The 24076-nt window shown below is 36.1% G+C and overlaps 1 protein-coding gene across 1 annotated transcript in view; it reads right to left on the bottom strand.

Annotated features, from left to right (window-relative positions):
* The window catches only part of LOC123311024 (26S proteasome non-ATPase regulatory subunit 1), a 79359-nt gene extending 56381 nt beyond the window's left edge, over window positions 1-22978 (bottom strand). Inside the window, exons 1-9 of the mRNA XM_044894770.1 lie at window positions 22820-22978; window positions 22499-22616; window positions 22121-22290; window positions 21820-22058; window positions 21334-21741; window positions 19216-19442; window positions 17934-18186; window positions 16596-16784; window positions 16315-16530 (exon numbers count right to left, since the gene is read on the bottom strand). Coding sequence (XP_044750705.1) covers window positions 16315-16530; window positions 16596-16784; window positions 17934-18186; window positions 19216-19442; window positions 21334-21741; window positions 21820-22058; window positions 22121-22290; window positions 22499-22616; window positions 22820-22838 — 1839 coding nt within the window. The 5' untranslated portion in view covers window positions 22839-22978. The remainder of the gene's footprint in view (window positions 1-16314; window positions 16531-16595; window positions 16785-17933; window positions 18187-19215; window positions 19443-21333; window positions 21742-21819; window positions 22059-22120; window positions 22291-22498; window positions 22617-22819) is intronic.
* Window positions 22979-24076: the final 1098 nt, after the last annotated feature.

The following is a 24076-nucleotide window of genomic DNA, read 5'->3' as shown; positions in this document are numbered from 1 at the left end:
ATAATTGGACAGCATGACGAGAAATTGTAGTTTTCGAAAATGTAAGGGCTGAATTTTAAAATAGGATATATTTTTGTCTACAAAATAATAGACAACATTTTGAAAATTTTCTATAGTAAATTTCATTACTTTCATGTCTCATTGCAACTACTCTTTTTTATTTTTCGGAAGTACTTCCAAAAAAGGTTAAGTGTATGGCATTTTTGAAAAGGCAATCAAATTACACTTAAAACAAGGTTTCAGTCAACCCCCTTCCCATTTACGATTTTGGTGGTTGCTATCATCACGCTCATAGGGTTGATACACATCGATTGGAACCAACCGTAAAAAATGTTTCCCTACCAAAATGGATCTCTCTTTGCATTTTTTCTGATTTTGCATGGGGACCGAGATAATAAAGGTGGCTCCTCTTCAAATTGACCACTGTATGAAAAAAGTAACATTTGAGAACCATATAATGGATGTATTCAGACAATAATTTGATACAAAAATGATATTCTGATCGCGGATGAATTATCGATTACAAACAAATCGATATGGATCCATCCGTCCATAAAGCGCTGATTCCCAGTTCGAGCTTTATTTGTGAAACCGGGCAAGAGCCTACTATCGAGCTACCATAATTCCAAAGCTGTCAGATTATGACAGTTAATATGGCGCGCAAATTAAATCGCCTCAGTGTAACTCGGGTATCCGATCATTTCTGTACGAAGTAATATCCGGAATATTCCGCTCATTTCTTTAGTATCACGCTACCCGCTGCCAGCAGATATCAGAGTCGAACCATAATCCCTTAATTTTCTTCATTTCACCCTCTCATGAGCATATTCGAATGGGATTCTATTTCCTCTCGCAGAAATAGGACCAAGAATGCGCTCTGCACACGTCAGAACGAAATTAATCTTGCCCCTCTTGATCCCGGATACCAAAACTAATTTCAAATCTGCATCAGACGCCATACATTTCAAGCTTACATCATGTTGGCTGTTGCATCAGGGAAACTCTTCATGGAAGAATAGAAAACACGCTTTCGCTGCGCAACATGAAAATTAATAAATTTGACACATTTTCGAAATTCTCAAGACCGGCACATGAACCCAGAAGGATCAAGTCAATATTCACCCAATTCCCACATATTGGGAAAAAAAAAATTCTTACTTGTATATGACCTGAAACTACAGAGGTATCCCATTCCACCTCAAACTGATGTACATATATGTTATCAGTATATTGCATAGAATATTCACTTTGGCGTTTCGTTCGTAAACAGAGTCCGCCTTTACACACTTAATCAAGACCACCTATATATCAAAGGATTCTATCAAACCCAGTTATTTTTCTTAATATGCTTGTAAATTACATGAGTAGAGGGAACACAAAATATTTTTACCAATATTGGTGATGACAGCAGATTCAGTCCAGCATTCTTTCTCTGCATTTTTTGAAGTTAGTTTTCAGCCCTCTGCACTTCTCGAAACCAAAGATAAGTGGTTTGCCTCATTAGTACTCTCGATTTGTACCTCTCATAATTTATCAAGTGTATCTTCGGTTTTTTTGATGGACGTTCTAATCGTGCTTACGTATAAGCAGTCCGTCTCTGTAAATGTTGTATTCATTGATGAATTTTACACCCTTCATGAGCAACGTTGTGTATATTAATTATACTATTCTTGCTCTTCTCAGATTAATTGTGATTGTTCTTCTCATTTAATTAGTTATTCTTGATCTTCTCATTTAATTATAATATTCTTGTCCTTCTCATATTAATTATAATATTCTAGCACTTCTCAGCTTAATTAATTTTGCTCTCCTCATTTAACATATAAGAATCATGCTCAGCTAATAGTTAAATTATAATTATTGGTATCTCACATTTAATGTATGGATCTCTCAGACTTAGACAATGTAGTTTTACCTCTTGGCCTTGACTTATTCATTTTATGATCATAAACGATATACAATAAATGTTTCTGTACCATCTCCAACTCCATTATCTTGTCATACAGTCCACTACTCTATTTTGCAAAATCATAACACCCCGGATTTTGAACAAAAGCTTTGTTCGCGGTGTACTTCTCAACTGTTTTATTATGGGAATTCTCAGATTTTATTGGTATAAGATTCGCCAGATATGTCATAGATCGAAAGAGGCATTAGCAGGACTGAAACGGTAGAAGTTCTAGGTGATATCATAATTTACACCCCGAACAAAGCATTCTGAACGAATTCTCAGATTTGATTGGTAGACGATTCGCCATATACAGAGTGATTTTTAAGTATAGAACGCTTCAATTATCTCGGAAACGGATCGCACGATTTTTATAGATTTCGGTGTACAAGGGTCGATACCCTCTGTGATATGGCCGATATTATGGTGGTATTTACATTGTAGTCAGATCTTTCTTTTTTCCGGAATAATAATGAACTTCCAAATGGATCTGCCTGTATTTTTTTGCCTTTTGAAATCCAAGAAATACTGAATATTTTTCCTACCCTATACCTAAATACCATAACTTCGGAGTTATAGCTAGGTACATTTATATTATCATCGCCGGATTCAAAATAATTTCTTTGGCTATGATTGAATATAAACTCCTTCAATTTGAATAATCTTAATGTTAGAGATATATCCACATTCGTGTAATAGAAAAATCAGGAATTTTAGATAACTTATAGTAAAGGCGATTACGGCAGAAATTCGAAAGAAGGAAAGATCTAACAACAACATAATTACAACCATAATATCGGCCATATCAAAATATATTGGTATAGATGCCCTTCGTTATCCTTTTCATGTGTTTTCCAAGGGCGACTTATCAGAGGGGACAAGGGAGGCTAAGTCTCTTCATACAGCTGAGCACCAGAATTCATATCGTGAGTACATAAGTTCAAAGTTGTCATAATTTGCGTAAATATATTGACTGACCGGTAATATCCTACCGATAGGCCAAGGAAGGCTGAGTTTCCGATTTTATAGAGTTCGCAATACATTTTCTCATATCGACTTGAACTGCAGCCAATATTCGAAAGGGATGACTTCCACAAAGAGTTCAAGTTGATTCAAATTTATATTTAACGGCTTCGTGATAAACTCTGATTTTGGAAACTGTGATTTTGTGGTCGGGGTTAGTACTGGACCGAAAATATAATTCATACTAAAAATTCTCTCAATTCCTCGAAAACATTCGGGATGTATCATTCTGAATTTGCGATATTGGTGGAAATAATAATGGATTCTTCGTTGTTTCTTCGTGTAATGGATCGTTAAAACAGATTCAACTGGATGCACCTAGAATTCCTGAACCGCGGCGTTAAACCATAAATTCCGCACGTCGAACCGCCTTAGCGCGTCGGCAATAAACCTCTATCACCGTCAATATTTCCACCATAAAGTAAATCCACACACGGTTGCCGAAAGTGCGCCATCTACCCTTGGCTTTGTCTATAGCCGTTCAGTGGGTCGTTAACTCGTTTACGGTGTTTTAACGAAATGAACAATCGCGAATTGATGAAGTCGGGGTGTTGTGATCGTTTAAGCTTGTGGATGCCATATGGAATTCCAGAATGCATTTAGTTTGCCATGGAAACTTCAAAAAGAGATGCTGGCAAAAGAGTGCCTTCAGCTTTCACTACGAATTTATTCCATATTTTTAGAAATATTCACCTAGTTCTTTTTCGATAGGAAATCTCATTTCAGGGCTGATCCTAAACCGCAATTTTCATTTCTGCATATTTATTGCCCAGAATTTAGATTTTTTAAAAAGCTTTCCGGACGCAAACCATCTTTACCTTCATCTAATAACCAACGGATCAAATAAACTATCATCATGTAAAAATATGCAATAATTACGGTTTTCCAATTTTTTTTGTGATAATCACGCTTCGGTACAAGTTGCCAATCCAAAAATGTTAAGAAGTTTCTACCACGTGCGTCAGTGCAGTATCACACTGCACTGTACTGATGAGGGACAACCGGAGGATGGTGTCTTTAAGCGAGGGGGAACGCCAATTCGAATCCAATTGTCGTCTTCATATTAAATATTTCCATGGTGCCTATGGAGGCACTTGAGGGCGAAGGACTGTGTATTCCCTGTACAGGTCAAAAATACCCCTTGACGCACACAGATTTTGTAAAAGATAAGAAAACAAGTAAAAGATAAAACTGAAGAAACTCCATCTTGAGATAAACCCGAAATAAATATTTCATTTCAAATCTGACTAAGTCAAGAAACATTATTGACATTGCAACAGTATTTGCAACATGAATTTCAGCCAACCAAACGTAGTCTTTACAAATATCTTCATTTGTTCAGTTCCCTCAAACATTGTACCGCCTCATATTCGTAGACAGACTGCTGTTATGAATTCTTGGAATAAATTTCAATTCTTTCCCGACTCGTTTCCAATTCTATCCTACATTCCAGAAAATATGATTCCAAGACTGAAATCGCGTAAACCTTTATGGTCCAACTCCATTCTTAGTTCGAATATAAGGGACAAAGACCTTTGGCAGTCTGAATGGAATACGTGCACTATTTTAAACAAAGAATTAGTTACTGATCCCTGGAATAGAGTTCCTGGTTTTGATCTTCCCAGGAAAATGCGGTGTTTTCTGAATCGTATAAGAACAGGTCACGGACGTTGCATTAGTATACTTTTCAGGTAGAATTCAATTGAAAGCCCTAGTTGTGAATGCGGGGAATCAGAAGAAACCATAAATAACCATTGTCCGATTTATAAATTTCAGAATGGTTTTAGGGCTATACATGCAATTTCCGAATCTTTTTTGAATTGGGTCAGTCATTTCAAGTCATTTTGAATCTTATTTAATTATTTTACCTTTTTCTACTTTTGTTATCTCTCTAGTTCAGATAAAAATTTGTTATCTTGGAGAAGACTTACTGGATTTTCCTTTTTGTTGAAGAAAGGATCAATTTTTGCAGTGCGAGATGCCCTTCAATATCTTAAATCTTTACCAAGATTAATGAAAATCTGAGCTTATGTCTTGTAGTTCACAAACGCAGTTTCACACTCTAATTTTAATCATGTTTGTTTTTTAAGTTTAGCTCTTAGTCGGAGGCTCAAATATGGAAGTTTCTTTAGTTATGCTCTTATGCAGTAAATCAAGTAGTGCAGAACACAAGGAGAGAATGACGATTGCAAAAGTATCTTAACAAGAGCTTCAAGATTGTGTTTAGAAACATTTTTTGTTATGTTTATTATCGAAGTATATTTTCGAAAAAATTTCTTTCTTGCTCGAGTAAAATCCTTTCTGGGGCACAACTTCATAGGCACCTTACAGACTTAAAAGCTTGAGCGTATCCAATTGCACATGATGCAAAATGGCGAAAGTGCACGATTGTCTCGATATTTAACATTGAAAGTGACAACCATGTCTATACAAGTACCACCTCAAAACTTGCATAGTCGTTTTAGTTGAAAAAAATCTGAGCTTAGTTTGGGCAATCTAATATTGGAGTTCATTTGAGCTCATTTATGTTATCGTAATAAAATGAGATTTACAGTGAGTTTAGGATTAGTTGATCTCTTGCTGAACAAACTTTTTTGGATATTCTGCTAAAAAATTGTAAGGAAAGACCAATCATGCAATCCTTCTTCTTCTTCTTCAGCCCGTTTGAGTCCACTCCAGGGCATAGGCCTCTTATCGCTTCCATGTCGTCCTACACTGTGCTGTGAGAATCCAGTTCTTTCCTGCTCGCCTTTGAATGTCATCTCGCCATCTTAACAGGGGTCTGCCAACACTTCTTTTTGTCAGTCGTGGTCTCCACTGCATGATAATTTTCGTCCACTTCACACCATTCCGCGCGACATGACCAGCCCACCGCCATTTACTTCTAGCAGCTTGTTCTACTGCGTCACTTACTCTGGTTTTCGCCCTGATATTTTCATTTGTCTGCCTGTCTCTCAAGCTGATCCCGAGCATTGCTCGTTCCATCGCACGTTGGCAGACTCGCAGTCGTTGTGCGCTTTTCTTTGTTAGGGTAACTGTCTCGAGTCCGTACAACATGACTGGTAACACGCAAGCATCAAATACCTTTCGTTTTAAATTAATTGGCATTTTAGGTTCTTTGAGGATATGTGCCAGATTCCCAAAAGCCGCCCAAGCCAGCCTGATCCTTCTCCCTATTTCGGCTGTCTGGTTGTTCTTGCCCAGCATTATGTTGTGACCAAGATAAATATATTCCTCTACAACTTCAAGCACCTTATTATCGACAGTGACACAGATATTGTCTGGGCTCATGATCTTAGTTTTTTGCAGGTTCATTTCTAGGCCTACTATTTGTGACGCTTCCTTCAGGTCAAGTAACATACTGCTAAGCTCCCCTGCATTAGTGCTCATGAGTACAATGTCGTCGGCGAAACGGAGATGATTTAGGTATCTTCCGTCTATATTGACTCCCTTCTGTTGCCATGATAATTTCTTGAAGACATCTTCCAGCGCCAAGGTGAACAATTTCGGAGAGATCGAGTCGCCCTGTCTAACTCCTCTCTGTATTGGGATCTTATCCGTTGTTGTGTTTTCATCTATTTTGACGTGGAGCGTAGCATCTTTGTAGATGTCCTCAATGAGGTTTGTATATCTTGAGTCAATCCTTGCGTTGCTCATTGCCTCCATCACCGCCCATGTTTCCAATGAGTCAAATGCTCTCTTGTAATCAACGAAAGCGAGGTGTAACGGGACATTGTACTCTGTACATTTTTCAATAAGCGTGCGTATCGTTTGTATGTGGTCCAATGTACTGAAGCTGCTCTGGAAACCAGCCTGTTCCACAGGTTGATAAAAGTCAAACTTATTATTGAGGCGGTTGGTAATGATTTTGCTGAGGAGCTTATACAAAACGGATAGAAGGCTAATCGGTCTGTAGTTCTCGATGTTGGTTCGGTCCCCTTTTTTGAAGAGGATTATCACCTCGGCATTTCTCCATGTATCGGGAATTTTTCCCTCCTCCAGGCATCTGTTAAAAAGAATAATCAGTGCTTTCTCAAGAGTTTTACCTCCGTTCTTCAGCATCTCCACTGTAATGAGATCTTCTCCTGGAGCCTTCCGGTTCTTCATCTGCTTTAATGCCATTCTTAACCCTGCAGTGTCAACTTCCGGTATATCTTCGGAGCCCACATTTTGGACCATTTGAATTCTCGATCGGTTTGGTTTAGGTACCGATTGTCTGTAAAGTCCACTGTAAAATTGCTGGATGGTGGAAGTTATTTGCTGCCTCTCAGTAACAACTTCTCCTTGTTGGTTCTTAATTTTGTATATGAGCGACTTTCCTTTTGTTCTTTTCGACCGAAGTACTTTCATATTCATGTTGTTCTCGATAGCTTCGTTTATTGTTTGTGTGTTATACGATCTCAGGTCCTTTCTAATTGCCTTTTTCACCTTTCTATCCAGTGTTGGATACCCTGCTGAATCCCTATCCGTTTTTCTGCGCTCTGCCAATAGTTCATTGGTGTTCTTGCTAAGTTTCGTATCAGCTTTTGCCTTCATGGAGCATACACTCTTGGTAGCCACCTTAATACTGCCAACGATTTTTACGGCTATCTCGTTGAGTGTCAAATTGCTGAGGTTTTCTGTTGGTTCCAACTTCTTGTTGATTTGTGCGTTGTAGTCTTCTAATGTAGCAATCCAACCCATCTCATTTCGAAGCTGAATAATCAACATAGTGACAATAATTGAGCAAATTTCTGGCGAATACAGCCCTGCTCCCATCAAACGAATTCCGTCCATCAACTTCCGGATAAAGGGTCGACATTAAAACCACACACCGCCAAATTTCCCGGAATCCCCGTAGCCGCTTCGCTCCGCTACGGACCGAGCTATCGCATATCGGCTACATATTTTAACACGTGCGAAAAACGTCGGAACTCCGCCAAAGGGTCCCTTCTTAACGAGAAATTCGGCGCCTCCGGGCACCTGCACGTACGTCTCAAGCTAGACCGGGAAGGAAACGGGAGCCATTCGAAATGGTCATTACCCGATTCGGATAACGCGGTTCGCGTTTTATATAACTTCGGATAATGGTGACGTCCCTGGTCCTAGAAAAGAGGAACGGCCGAAGGCCGAAGGGAAACGACGGCATTATCATGTTAAACGACGTTTTGAGTGAAAAGAAGGATGATATCATGAACTGTGAAGTGAGAAATGGTAATGTTATATCCATTCAATATGGATTAATTAAAAGCAGCAATCAAATCTTCTCAGTCTCGAAAAGCTGCAGGTTTCGACGGAATTCATCAAGCATTTAGGCAAAAGAGCGTTGTCTTATTATCTTTTTATAATAATATTCTGAATACTGGCTATTTTCCCGCCGAGTTCCGAAAATCGAAAGTCATAGGAATCTTAAAACGTGGAAAGTTACTGAAGTACTAATCCCATTAGTTATCGACCCATTAGTTTATCGAGTGTTCCTTTCAAAATTTTAGAGAGGCTAATTCTTTTAAGAATTGAATCGTCTCTAGAAGACGCTTTCCAAAATTGTCAAGGGGGTTTCAGGAAAAATTATTGTGATCAGGTTCTAAACCTCACCACTTTCATTGAAGCAGGTTTCAATAATAAATTAAAAACAAGAACAGTATTTGTGGATTTATCTGCAGCATATGACACAGTATGGAAGGATGGTTTGATTTTCAAACGTCATACCCATCTGAAGTGTGGAAAGATGGTTCGCTTACTAGAAAACATGCGGTCAGATAGAAGGTTTCGTGTTTTTGTTGATAATTTTAATGGAGTTATTTGGGTACTTGGCAAGTGGGGTCTATTCGATTCGAACAACCATATATTATGTCTGCTGGTTTTGAAATGAAACCATAATTAGTAAGATGTTTATAGTTCCATGAAGCTTTTCTTGCCACTTGTACACAGCCACTAAAAGTCGTCCTGATGAAGAGGTCAAAAATAGCCTCGAAATATAGACGTTTTTAACAATGGTTGTTTGAATAGAATAGCCTCAACTTGCCAAGTACCCAAATAACTCCATTAAAGTTAATCTAATACGGCAACACTCCACATTAAAGATTTGTTGATAATAACAGTAGTAATTTCAAAACTATGAATAACGATCTTTCACAAGGATCAGTTTTAGCACCTCTTCTTTTCAATTTATATCTGTGTGATATCCCTACGACTTCTTCTCAGAAATTTATTTACGCTGATGATATTACCCTCGCATTCCGTCATTCTGATTTTAGATGCATAGAGAATAATCTATCTACAGATTTGTAAATTTTGAGGAATTACTTTTTTGAGTGGCGTTTGCGTCCTTACCCAAATAAAACCGAGGTTTCGTGTTTCCATTTGAATAATCATCCAAAATATAGAAAATTGAATGTAGTTTCAAGTAATTCTTTTTTGGAATATAACTTCAATCCTAAATATCTAGGAGTTAAACTGGATTCCTCGCTGGTTTCAAACCCCATTCGGAAAATTTGCGAAACTAGGAATAATCCTGCATAAACTAGCTGATATTTCATGGGATGCTGATGCTACTAATCGAACGGCAGCCCTAGCTTTGGTTTTTTTTTTTCTGCTGCTGAATATTGTGGCCCGTTTAGGTTAATAGTGCTCATGTGCAAAAAATTGCACATTCTCATATTCGTGGACAGACTGCGGTTATAAATTCCTGAAATAAATTCTAATCCTAACCCCGACTCGTTTCCAATTCTATCCTACATTCCAGAAATTACGATTTCAAAACTGAAGTCGCGTAAACCCTTATGGTCCAACTCTTTTCTTACTTAGAATATGAGGGACAAAGACCTTTGGCAGTTTGAATGGAATAGGTGCACTATTTTCAACTCGAATGGAGTTATATCGATGCAACTAAGCCGATCGAAAAAAATCTTCTTGGTACAAATTTTTCACTGGAATTAATGTCAGTGAGTTATAATAAATAAAGAAGATTTACGGCATGAAGACAATTATTGAATTCTGAAAAATTACACCTCCGAGCAGGATTCGAATAATTGTCTGCATGCCGTAAATCTTTATTTACTAATTTTTAAGTGGATACGAAGAATTAGAGATAACATTTTCGATGTCGAAATGAGACCCAGTGTTTCTCCAATATTGACGAATGGCAAAGTTCAGAAACTTGATTGATAGGATAAATAGGTTGAAGAACTAGAAATCCATTATTTTTAGGTAGATGAGTGTAGTCTGTAGAGATGAATACCTATTCATAACAATTTCGAATCAAGTGTGGACACTCTGTATATTGGACCAACGGCACTGAAAATTGAAAAAAATGATGGATATGAAAGTTGTTGATCATTAAAATCTTCTTCTAATGAGATCAAATGCAAATATCTAGGAGTAACCGTTTCCATTGTCCAGGATCTCGAAGTTTTTCAGAATAAAGGGAATGTTCGTTTCGATACCAACTTTTTGGAAATATTTTGCAAACGAACATATTGATTAAAGTTAAGCCTAAAAAGTAGTTGATCATTGACTTCTGCGTCGAGTAGGGGATGAAGAGGATGAAGCTTTTTTGTTGTTTTGATTGTGGCATCTAATTTTCCTTCTCCCCCACCTTCAAGGACATATCGAGGGACATCGTCAGCTCAGACGGCCGCGTTGCTTTTTGTGGATTCTCTTTCCTTTTCGCATTCGTGACCCCGAGTGTTGTCTCGAATATACCGATTTTTCGACATTTTCTGATTTTAGGCTTGACCTACAGAAATGGAAAGATTATCCTACGATTTTTGGTAAAACGAGGGCATTTTCTGAATTTTTACTGATTTCACACATTTTCAATATAGTAGCCCTTAGGGTTTTTTTTTATTTAAAAAATTCTACTCTACAACTTTCATATAGACCAATTTTCCGAAATTTTCTCTCCCACCGATATGAAAGCAACCCCCAAGGGGTTACATTTTACCTTGGGTCATACCTGAAGCTCTGCATCTTCGTATGTATTGTATACTGTATTTCAACTATATTGCATTCACATTCATTTTAGCAGTCGGTTGGCCATGAAATAATTTTCTCAGGTTTTTGTAACTAGAACGGAGTAAGGTTGGCACTCATGAAATGTCGTTAATGTCATAAGGCCGTTGCCACAACTTATATCAATTAATATTACGAAAATGCCGAAAGTGATTGAAAAAAGAGACAGTGTTTCAGGAAGTGCTATAGAATTCAGGTCCGCTCATTCAAATATGTAGTTATACCCTGAAATTCTAAAATCCACAATACGTCAGACGGTAGCGAATATATTCAATGTAAGAGAATTTATATAATGTTTCATCTGAATCTAAAGGACATATATTTCAGCTGAATATTTCCACAATCAGAAAGATTGTGAATGAAGAGGATGACAAAGAATTTCTTTCTATTGGGAGACCCAAAAAAGTGGTGGCATTTGAGAATTTTATGTTTGGGTGAATTAATGCGAAAAGTTTACTACAGGATTTTCGATGAATGTCATCGGAGAATAAGTTCCCGAAAATTGATTTTTCTATTTCTCATTTGACTTGTCCTATACATTGTAAATGTCTTAAGGTACCAATAAATACCTTATTATTATTATTATATCAATGCATTAAGATGAACAGCCACAAATACGCGCCAGTTGTCCTGCTAATTGTTTATTCATGCGAAATTTTTAAAGTCATCTTGTATTTTCCATGCAAATAACTGGATTTGGTATGCCTTCAACCAGTTTGTATAAACTTCAACAATGTTCGTCACATATTTTCCGAAGAGATTCGATATTGTGATAAAATACGTAATAACAGAAACTTTTACGTAGAACGGGCAACATAGCGTTGATTTAAAACCCAAAAATGTTTTGACAAGCGTCATAACCCCACATTTTCGTACTATACAGAGTGAAATGTGTCAAATTTCCATGGCCAACCGACTGCTAAAATAAAAGTGAATGGAGTATAGGAATTTGAATTATTATAACTATTGGAGGCTACGGCATAGGTTATTTGGAACAAAATATGGCCAAATATTGATTTGAAAAAATATACAAGGCGCTGAAATTGACCGAGAAGAAATTATCCATTCAGAGGCAATTAATTCTTTGAATGTCCTTTTCTCAAAAACCGACTTAAACAACGTCTTTAAATTAAAACTACCAATATAGCGTGAAAATTATTTTTACATCTTTTTTTTGGTAGAAAGTTTCGTAATCCCATGAACATCGAAATTCGGCTTTTTTCTCATGTCAAGTATTTTCTTTTTTCCAATAATAATACTACTCTCGGAAACAACCTAATTAGATGAAATACATGGAATTTTTATTTCTCGGAAATACCTGATTTCATTGTAGTTCGTTAAGAATAGAAAATTGTGACCTAACATCGAATACACGATAAATACCTTCTCATTCCCAAAGGAATAAACTACAGTGCAGATCGAACGCTAATTGGCAAAGTGGATAAAAATACATTTCCAGGAAAATTGATGTAGTTAATAATATATTTAGGCTCTCAGCTCATTACACTATTCCATTATTCAGATTCATCTTGAAATCATTACATTAAATCGCTTCAGCACCACAGCTACCTTGTTAGTTGTTGGTCTCTATATTTAGTAACCGTAAAGGCCCGAAACAGTATGTATGTATGAACTAGCAAATTGAAATTTAATAATGAATAGCTCATATCCCTACCTCCGTTATCGAAGCTCCGATTCAAATTCACGGCCATATTATATGCACGTTCTTTAAATAGAATATTCCGGATTCTGGGGGTTCTGAAAGTAATGGTTTCTTTTCAGGAAAAACCCAAATGCATTATTCAAAACGTACACACTGAGCTTATTTAGAGATAAGCATAGTTCAGGATAGCAGAACGCTACTTACTGCACACAAATTTGAGAAGAGAATACGCGTATAACCTCTATTCCCTAATCTCGAATTATGAATTTAATATCTGAATTCTGGAGTTTGGATTTTTACTTGTAACGATTTTTTCTAGTGCTCAACACCGCTTTTTTGAACGCTGCACTATAATTATTAATCCTGAGAATATTTGGTTTTGCATGTTTTTGTTTTAATTGTAGCATTATTGTTTCATAACCTTATAAATAAGACCCCAAGACAAAAAGAATTTGGCAGAATGCGGACTCCTCCATCTAAAACATTAATCGCCAAATGCTTGCCGAAACGTTCATATTGTTACGTCCGAATTCGCTGAATACGCCCCTGCCGACGAAAACATCGGGAACATCGCTACGGCTCCCGGCTAGTCTGGAATCCTCTCGAGTCGGGGCGTATCGATATAAAAGATACGCACGGTGAACCCCAAAGCAGTTAGTATTCTGAACAGACCCTAATGAACAGTCAATTCCCCAAGAGTTACACTGTGCAAAGTAGTGAAAGTCAATAAATTAGAGTAGAGTACATAAATTGTGTAAATAAATTAGACGTTGAGAAAGAAATTCAATTAACCCTGAGAACGTTACAATATGTTGAAAGAGAAAACCCATAAGAACTTTCAACAAGAGCTCCCTCCCAGAATATTTTCCAATCAACATTTATATTATAATATTTTTTTCTATCTTATAACGAAAGCAGCATCAGAAAATTTCCGCAAACAGAAATCTCGAATGATTATGGCTGTCTCTCCAACTTCCTAACAACAACAGAAGTCAGACTTACTGGTAGAGGGAACAGCAATTTAAATCCATTATTTCCAACTAAGCACTTATTTTGTAAAATAACAAACGTGTCGTTCCACGTGGAAAGAGGTTGTCCCGTGTTGCTTTTTGTCACTCTGCGGAAGTGCTTCGTCATTAAGCAGCTTTCCACGGAATTTTATTGGATGTCCCAGGATAGTGTTGGTGCGGAGGCTTGGGAAAGTGGATTAGGCTGCCACGGAAAAACTGGCAGTCAATTAACGTCCGTTTTATACAAAAACGGCAACTACTCGTAAATACAACGCTTCGACCTATTCCTCTACTTCATAGTGTAGATAAAAGAAAATACAACAAACAAAGTGCAAGAAAGAGACTACCAATCTTTGCAATTTATCGATAATTTCGTACTCGGACATTTGAAATTTGGCAATCCCAGATTATGTGTTTCAGTTGCAAAATTATAAATGCTATTCATTTTTTCCAAGCCATGAGAAGAGACGGGTCTGATAAAAATGATGTAGTTGAATAAGAGGGTATGAATATGAATATTCAAATGTGCTGAAAAATTGATCCAAAACCCGAAACGAGAAAAAATGGGATTCTTCACCCCAATTCTCGACCCTCTTGAACGTTGACTATCGAATAAATACATGGAACTTCCACTTTTACAACTGACTTCCTTCTGTAAATACATATAGCGTAGTGATGATTTCTAATAAGACGTAAAAAAATTCGCATCGAACAATGAAAAGTTTGTACTGAGGGTAAGATGATGGTAAATTTTATGAAAAAAATTATTTGGCAATTGATATGAGATTCGAGATGTTCAGAACCTACATCTAAACAAATAGATAAAATCTATCGAATATATGACAAAATAAGGGTTAATTATGCCTGAAGTTAAACCTGAAAATCAAAATAAAAAATAAAGAAATGCATTTATGAAATACCGTGCGATTGCAGAAGAACCTATATTGGAAAAACAAGAAGTGCTCCACAAACAAAAATAAAAGATCACCGACGACTAGCTCAACAGGGAAAATGACAAATCCGTGCTCTTCAAACACCCTTGGGATGGAGAGCTCTAGATTTAATGGGATGAAGAGCTCAAGATTTAATGGAATGAAGCTCCCACAATATCGAAATAAGAAAATCTAAAACGAAGAAAACTGAAAGAAGCAGCGTTTATGGCGGTAACCTCCAAATCCACGATCGTCAAACACCCTTGGGATGAAGAGCTCAAGATTTAATTTTGAATATTCAACTTCCTCAGATGTCTGAAACTAAGAAAGTTGTGAGCATCGATTCGATTTTGCTTCATCTGTTTTGGGGATATGACATCAGTTTCGTTTTCTCCACTGTACTTGGCGATATTCAGAATTTGACAGGTTTCTCGAGATTCCCTGAAGATGGCTTTCGAATGCTAGCATAAACATTGTACAGAATAAGCCAAAATTATGAAAGTAGCACAATGAATCCAATACATAATGTTATTCATGAAAAGTCATTTATTGACATTTATATTTGATAACAACGAGAAAAATTGTTATATTCCATTACATCATTAAGGAGTAGAGAGGCAGTGGGTAGTATTAAAGATAATAATGTGACGGGTATCTCACACGGTGGTTGGCTTATAAGGCGTTTTGGTAAAACCCATCTTATAGATCTAAAATATTTTTAGCTTTGCAAGTTTGCCGCTTCTACCGAAAGCTAACATCAACTTTGGTTTTTCAAATGGAACGCAGAAACATACTATATAACGTTTGAACTTTTCATCATTTCCTTTCTTTTTCACCAAGTGTCAACTTGCTGTTACAATTCAAACAAACTGCGAATTTTTGATTTCACTACAAATTTCATAACATTCCCAAATAGGCAGAGGGCCTATTCGAATATTAGGCATTTACAAAAATACATATTATCTCAAAACTAAAACTGAAACATATCTGGAAATATTATAACTTTTTCCATGGTCAATGCCAAAGATTCTTCTAGACGTAATGATTCAAAATACATTGGCGCATAAATAAGGAATTTCAGAATCGTCGTTTATCGACAGTAAGACGAGGTTTTAAACAAAAAACCGCTTCGAAAGCCAGTCAAAAAGTAACATTTCCGCCGTGTCATCCATAAGGACAAACCTTTGAGACGTAATTGGCCGATATCAAATGCGATACCGCACAAATCATAGACAGAGACATGGACAGTTCCTTCCCTTTCTATCTAAGCATGAAATACGGTCAAAAAAAGTGACAGAGAGAAACTGAACATTGGGCATGATAGTTGTCTTTTTCTAGAATTTTGATTGGTCCGCACTCACCTCTATGTGAACACAAAAGAGACAGGTAATGGCCCGACGATGATTTCTCTCTTTCTATAAAATAGCCAATTTCATGCTAGCATTGCTCAGTCCATGTCTCTATGTCTATGCCACAAATACGCATAATCAGAAAGGTAAGTCACATGTAAGAAGAATTCTGAATGAAGAGACTGTCAAATTAACAGGAACCACACATTATAAATTAATCAACTATAAGTAGTATTATAGTGGTCAAAACCGCGCCAATACAATAAAATTTTATAGCATATGTTATACTTCCTGAGAACTTGAACATGTTCTCAATGTTCTGTTTCACGCAAATGAAGTCATCATAAATGATCATTTTACATCGTAACAGTAGTGAAATGAAAAAATTAGAACTTACCGCTACATGAAGCAATTTCCTGATAGCTTTGTTGTGTCCCGTTCCACAGTAGGCCATTGCAATGGTATACATGCCTGACCTTCTAAGAATTGGGTCTTTATCAGACATAAGTTGTTGAATAAGAGGATCAGCTTCTTCAAGTCGACCATACATTGTGAAAGCTATACCCACAGCAAGACCACGTAAAATCTTTTCATGCTGACTTTCTTGTGCATACTGAAGAAGTAATGTAAGTAATCAATATCAAGGTCAAAATATCAACAAAGAAAATTAAAACTCACCCCAACCATATCCTCAATTGCTGAGGCATTTTTGGAGCCCAACATAACCATACCCATGGCTATACCAGCTGCCTCTCCAGTACAAGCATCATCTTGATATAAATTGAATTTTAGCTGTTCGTACAGATCGTACCTGTGTGTACCCATAGCTGCTAGACCTAGTCCTAGGCATCCTCCATGCTTTACCATCTAGCCAAAATGATTTAAAATAATCAACGATGAACATAAATGTTGTATTTCAATCAAATATGGTAACTTCCATTCCCATGAGTTCCATGAATACAGGGTGCATCAAGTTATTATTCAGGGTGGGCTTTTTAAAACGAAACAGACGAGATAACGGGCGCAATAAATGTATTTCGAAAAAATTCTCGGACACTTCGATTTTTACTTCGAGGGGGACAACTTTTAAGGTCAAATTCACAACTATATCGCTTCAACCCTTAGTGTTAGAACACCAACCCCTAAATTTTGAATAGGAAAGATAGGGTGAGTGATACCTCATTTGAAAGCCCTTTTTATCCTGAATTCAGTGTATTAATTTTTTTCTCATTTAATGCATTCGTTTTCGAGATATTCACTTTTGAATTTCGTACAGTACCAGTCATTCCGCTAACCGTGCTATGTGAAATCATCAATTATTTGACTAATTCATTCTGTGGTTACGATGGTAACCGTTAATTGTCAACATTAGACAATGAAATAATTATTATTGGTAATTACTTTCTTCAACAATTAAGGTGAAAATGGTTTATTCCTTTTCAGAAAGAATTGAAATTATTTCTTTATTTTTCAAGAATAACGAATGCAGGAATCGTACAGCAGATTTATTCAATCGATTGCACCCAAAAAAGCACATCTGCAGAAAGTTCGTTTTAGAACCGCATTCGTTATTGTTGAAAAGTGAAAACATGACAATACTACTTTGTGGAAAATGTTATTAAAGAAAAAATTTTTTGAATCAGTTATTGCCAGAACCATAACACTTGCAATAATTTACATTTGATTTGGTGTAAAGTGATATTACTTGTTACCTTCACTTTTTTTCTCCTTTTTTTTGGCGCCTAAAGTTAATTAATTAGGTATTCAGTACCTTGTTTCCCAGTGTTTCTCTTCTTACTCTAATCATTTTCATAAGAATACGTTATTCGTTTCATTGAAAAATTGATGTATTTATTATTTACTTTGAATTTGATAACTTCGTCTGTTTTTATTTCACCCATAACAATTGCTTAGAGCAGAGCTAGCACATGACCTTCCTGGATGCATGTCATTCAAATTCCCCCACACACAGCCCACAACAAAGCATGCTTCAAATTCCACAAGTCTGTAACTCACCTCATTCTGAGCATCTTTCAGTTGAGTGAGAAGATATTCGATTATATTGTTACCATGGTTTGCATGGATCAGACCTAGGGCATACAGTCCACCACCCTCAGAGTATCCAGAACTAGGGCCAACTTCCTTTGGTAAGTAACTTTGCATTAGTGTAAGGGCTTCCTGTTCATGACCTCTGTGGATAACACCTAACGAAGCTGTAGCTGTGAGTTTTGCCCAGTTAGTGGCACGAGCTAACCATTCAAGATTATCTCTGGAATTCAATGAAAATTATGACTTGAGTAAAACTACCCATAAACTTAATTCTAACATGCTCATCTGTTTAGTACTAATAAAAGTGAGGGTAGGCGGGAATTTTTGAGTCACTATCCATTCGTTGGATCCATGCTTTTCTTATGAGCCTAAATATGTGGCGTGACTCTCGCCTATTTTTAAATATTTCAGCAAATTTTTTACGAGTTATTTCAGTGGGAATAGTTTCTATGAATCTTTTTTAACAAGATTAAAAGTTGATCTATATGCAAAGTGGATCAGGAGATTGGTAGATTTCATATATTGGTTTTGAACCAGAGGATATATAAACGCCAGAAGCACGGCACTTCATGAGTTCAGGAATACTATTATTGAAATACCAAAAATCTTCTGTTTCTCTCTGTGAATGAACAATCAAGTAATAACTCTGCTAACAAAAATTTACATCATGTGATGCACCTTAGAGTAATCTGAATAAAAAAAAGCTACCTAATTGCGCATTTTCTGAAATGAAGAAATCTTCAGTGAAGGGACAAGTAGATTTTCCCCTTGCTTATGATCATTATGAACCTATGAACCTAATACACGGTCACAGTCATCGGCGTCCGGCGAAGGTCTAGAAAAAGTGCCTCATCTAATATCCATCATAGAATAGAATATGAATTTCATTTCAGCAACCATAGTACAGTACCCTTAAGAAATATTTTTTAATATTATCTTTTCTCAAACGCTTTTATGAGATAAAACAGTTACAAAATGTAGATTTGAGTATGTGCCCAAACATTTTCTTCCTTACAGACAGAAATTATGTCAAGAGGCACACTCATCATACCAAGTTTGAAAAACAACCTAACTATTTGTTGGTTCTGACTCTCACAAATTTATTTATTTATTTATTTTCACTGGAACACAAACAGGAACTAGTCCCAGAGGCAGTGTTCACCATTTCACCATTTAATAAACCAACCATGGATGTACCAATTCCTTTGTTATCAGATTTACATGCATTTCACAAATCTAATTAACTCACCTCAAAAACTGATCACTAGTTGTTCCACTGTGCATAAATGCATTAGCTATAACAGTTGCAGTGTGACAGATGCTAACCCTGACAGTCTCCTTTGTTTGTTTCAATATGAGTAGATCAGCATGATTGGATCGGATTAAAAATTGCAAGTGTAATTCAATAGATACTTCACCAGACAGAATAGTATGTAGTTTTTCGATTCTATTTTGATGTTCCTTTTCATTATCACTCTATAAAAGAAAAATGGAATTACTGAAAAAAATAGATATAGCTCTACATAAAAGATTCGCACATATGCTAAATTGTTTGATAACGAAAAAGGTATTGCTGACATTCGAAAGATATATACAGGGTGTTTCCAAATTAGATGTGAACCTTGGAAGATGTGTTATTATTACTCTTTTGCTGTCGTTTGAGCCATATTTATTGATAACCAAAAATCAACAGTTTCCGAGATATTTGAGTTCTTGTGTTTTTCGATAAATTTCTCACCTCACTTCATTTTTTGTCAATTTTTTCTACGTTGACCAAGTCTGATTATAATTTTGAATCATTTTCATCAGAAAAAGATATGATACCTATGAAAAAATCAAAACTATCCCGTATTAGATGTTGAAAAATAATTATGTAGTATGATTTAAAATTTGGTATATGAAGAAAAGAAAAATCAATTTCTAATACCAATTTGCCTGCAACTTTCGAATTCCACAATTTATGTATGAAAAAATTATTTCAAAAACTTGCCAAATTCCTTCTTCGTACCCTAAAAAAGTTTTCGTTAGAATGCAGTCACTAGTTTCGTTTCAGCAGATTATTTTATATACAACCTTTTGGATGTACAATATGAAAAATACTGAACGAGTAGTCAGATTAGTTTTGCGTTTTTCATAGGTATCATATCTTTTTCTGATGAAAATAATCCAAAATTATAATCAAAATTCTTTGAAAAACACAAGAACTCAAATATCTCGGAAACTGTTGATTTTTGGTTATCAATAAATATGGCTCAAACTACAGCAAATGAGTGATACAAACACCTCCTCCAAGGTTCACGTCTAATTTGGAAACACCCTGTATATATAAAAAGACTGAAATTTAAAGGAAGAAAAATTCTCATCCATATCAAGCAATTTTTCAGGCGAACAAAATGTCGGCCAGAATGCTACAAAAAAATACAAATATTTGAATGATTTGTGAATTGAGACAAACCAAAAGATAGATATCAGACTGCACACCACCTTTTCCATTCACCTAACCTGAAACTTCAGTTTTAATTGGCCTTGACATGTGAAAAAGTATTTATGGAGAATCCATTGGATTTATATGGACCCCTATACTCTCTCTGGACATTTGAAAATGCAGTCATAAGCCCGTTTGCAACAGCCGAGAATTCTCTGGAGAATTCTCTACAAAATTCTAGCAAGAAAAGGGCGGAGACTATTTAGTACGCAACTGAACAGAGAATTCTACCGAAAGTGCGTATGTAACGGTACATAATTCACGGCGCATGAAATCTCGAGTAAATTTTCTAGAGAATTCTCGGCTGTTGCAAACTGGCCATATACAAGAACATGTATACTACATAATAGAAAAATGAAGGTAGATTATTACAATCTTGTTAGGGAGATGCAATATATGATCCCAACCAGTCTTTGAATCATTTCAGTGACACACATTCAGTTTGACGAACTGTTCTTTTGGTAGTGCCAAAATTGTAGAGGTCATATTCAAGTATAGAACTCTTACTGCTTACCTCCTGTCATCATCATTCATTGCAAACTATGTGTCAATTTTTCCTCATTTGTGAGAATCATAAAAAAATTGTGGTTATTTGGGTTGCGTTCACAAACTTACTCTGAGTAAGCTCTGATTACTCGAAGCTTCCACAAACGTACTTTTAGTTCCTCAGAGTATGCTCTCCGAGCATTGCCATACTCATACTCTACTCTCGGAGTAAGTTTATGAACACACCCTTGGATGAGTATGGACAAGCCTTTATTCTTCAATTTTCTGCACTGATACACTTCAAATTGAAAATGAAACTTGACCATTACACATGACAGTTTTTCTTCATCCATATATTTTTCAAAAAGCAAAAGTCTCTGATTTCATATGACTCACCAAATTTTCTAATGATTTTTCCTCCTTAACTTCAGGTGTAATTTCTTCTGCGTCAGTCAAAACCGTTGCCTGTTGTGGAACTACATCAACAACTTTAGGTTTGAACTTTTCTTCCAAAAGAGTTGGAATAGGTGCTGTTGTTCTAAGAGCAGTTAATACTTGTTCTAAAAATTGTTGGGTGGCTGATTCATATAAATCGAAGGCAATCTGATATGCCATCAATTGACTTTCTTCCTCGGCCTGAACCAATTTGTCTAGAACTTCAGCTACAGAGAGAGGATCTTCAAGAAATATGAGACATTGACACATATTAACGTAATCTGGATTTGGAAGTCCTCTATATAACCCTACTAAAGATCTCAATACTGTGTTTCTAAATCCTCTATTCTGAATAAGGCTCATCACAACCTATAAAATAAACCATGAAAAATACTTGTCATAAATATAATAATTTTTATATTGAAAACTGTATGAGAAAATGCCCACCTGAAAAGCATAACTTAGCATGCTAGTAATATCTTCTGCTTGGGTAATGGATGCATTGAATATATCCATTCTTCTAGTTTCTAAAGCTAGACCCATCGCTTGACGATTCTGTCCATCATCCAAACATCTTTGGAACATTCTATTGACAATTGCTTCTAATCTTGGGTCAATAGACTTGGCATCTGGAGAGCCTTCAGCAAGAGCAATTCTCTGCTGAGTGTAATAATCAATACACTTGGCTAGAACATTCAGCATTTGAAACCTGTTCTTAAAAATTCAGAGTAACATATAACCAACTTACCAAGGAGTGTTTCAACATATTCTGTCCTGGCATTAACATCAAAAAGATCCCCAGCTCCAAGGGCATAAGTTAATGAGTCCTCAAATGATCCCAAATGATAATAAACTTTACTTGCAACTAGGGCAGCTAGCTGATGTTGTTGGAAAACTTTGTCTTCATGCAATATTTCGCTGAATAAAAAAATATTAGTGTAACCTTCATAAAAAAAGTTTCAAATTATCCCACAAGACACTTGAAATATCCAGATGTTCTTGTGAATTCTTCATCTAATTTCAATTTCGACAAAGCCTCAGAGTACATAATAAACTGTTTACGTAATCAGAGAAGCATTGTATATCAGTCATCTCAACAACTTCAAGTGCTGAATAAGATACTTACATTTTTTCAATGGCTTCAGAAATTTCAGGCCAAAATTCATCTACTATAGTATCAAGTTTCTTCAAAGCAAATACCTTAAGCTCAGGACGAGGCTCTTCCAACAGAGAGATCACCCCTGCTGTAAGTGTAAAAAGTTCAATGAAGTACCACAAATAAAAAATTATGATTTTATTTGTCTTGATGAAAAAAATTGAAGTCCCATTAACACCATAATATAGTTGAAAAACAATTTCAACATTATCAGCAGATTCTTGTATTTTTAAAATGACTTGCAAATTTTGAAAAGAATAGCATTCGTTGAAAAGAATATCGAGTAGTTACCTGCGGATGTTATATTCATTTTATTGATATATTTTTTCTAATATATATGAATTTAATTAATATTTGCCTGATTCACAAATAAGAAAATGTAAGGTGAATTGCGATATTGTTGATGGACACTGGACAGTAGAGGCTTGTTTGGTTAGAATTGACGTTGACAATTATTTGACTTATAGGGTTGCGTTCATAAATTAAATCGATTTCAAGGGAATAACCGGGTCATTATTGGCAGAGAGGTAAATCTTTGTCATCGGTAATTATCAACCAAAGATTATAGAGTTATAATCTTTGTTACCAACAATAACCAACAAACAACAACAAATTACTCTGTGGGTAGAGTACAGGGGCGTATTGAACTCTATTCCCATAGAGTTCAATGGGGCGTATATAGCAAGTTTGGTCCGCGCACTGGTGCAAACCACAGATTACAGAGTAGCGGTGCAAACCACAGAACACTAATATAAGTGGTGCAAACCAAAGATTATTTCTAGGTTTGCTTAGGGTTAGAGTTAGAGTGGTAGAGTTATCTTTGGTGCAAACCAGAGTTGTCTCTGGTGCAAACCATATCACCGGACCCGTCCCATACGTCCATAAAAGATCTTCAGGGTTTACAGAGTGGAGTGTGTCAAATTTCCATGGCCAGCCGATTGCTTTTATAAAAGTGAATGGAATATATAGAGGCTACTTTTAACACTCCTAGACAAATAAATTATGAAGGGTAGAGACTACTCTACCTACATCACCTTATATTAGTGTTCTGTGCCTACATCTACATAAAAGAAATGCAATTTTCAATATAATATGTGCCAGTAGATATTAATCCCCTGTGCCGATAATAGAACATTGAACTCTAATAAAAGTCTATAGAGTTCAATGTAGTAAAGGTCTACGAGAAAGAATGCAATTGGAAAGGTGAAAGGAGTTTACCACCTTTTGTCAAGGAAAGTACTAATAATTCTTCGAAAATCTACCGAAAATCGACTGAAGGTCTAACAGAAACTCTACATTGTTTTTTATACGTATAGAATTGACTTAAATTAAAAAATGAAAAATGAAATTAATCGTTGGACGTCGAACGTCGAGTAGGTAATGAAATTTTGAAGATTGAAGGTTAACAGACTGTATGCTAGCATCATGCAGAACACTAGTTACAATAGTTATTTGTGCAAACAGTTAGGAAAAGTATCATTTTTCGTAAATAAGTCTATTTCGCTAGTTGCGCAAAAAACGTGAAATACGAAAAATAGTGTTTTCCAA

Source organism: Coccinella septempunctata, chromosome 4, assembly GCF_907165205.1.
Source record: "Coccinella septempunctata chromosome 4, icCocSept1.1, whole genome shotgun sequence".
NCBI classification, from domain to species: domain Eukaryota; kingdom Metazoa; phylum Arthropoda; class Insecta; order Coleoptera; family Coccinellidae; genus Coccinella; species Coccinella septempunctata.
This window is presented reverse-complemented; position numbering and strand designations above follow the sequence as displayed.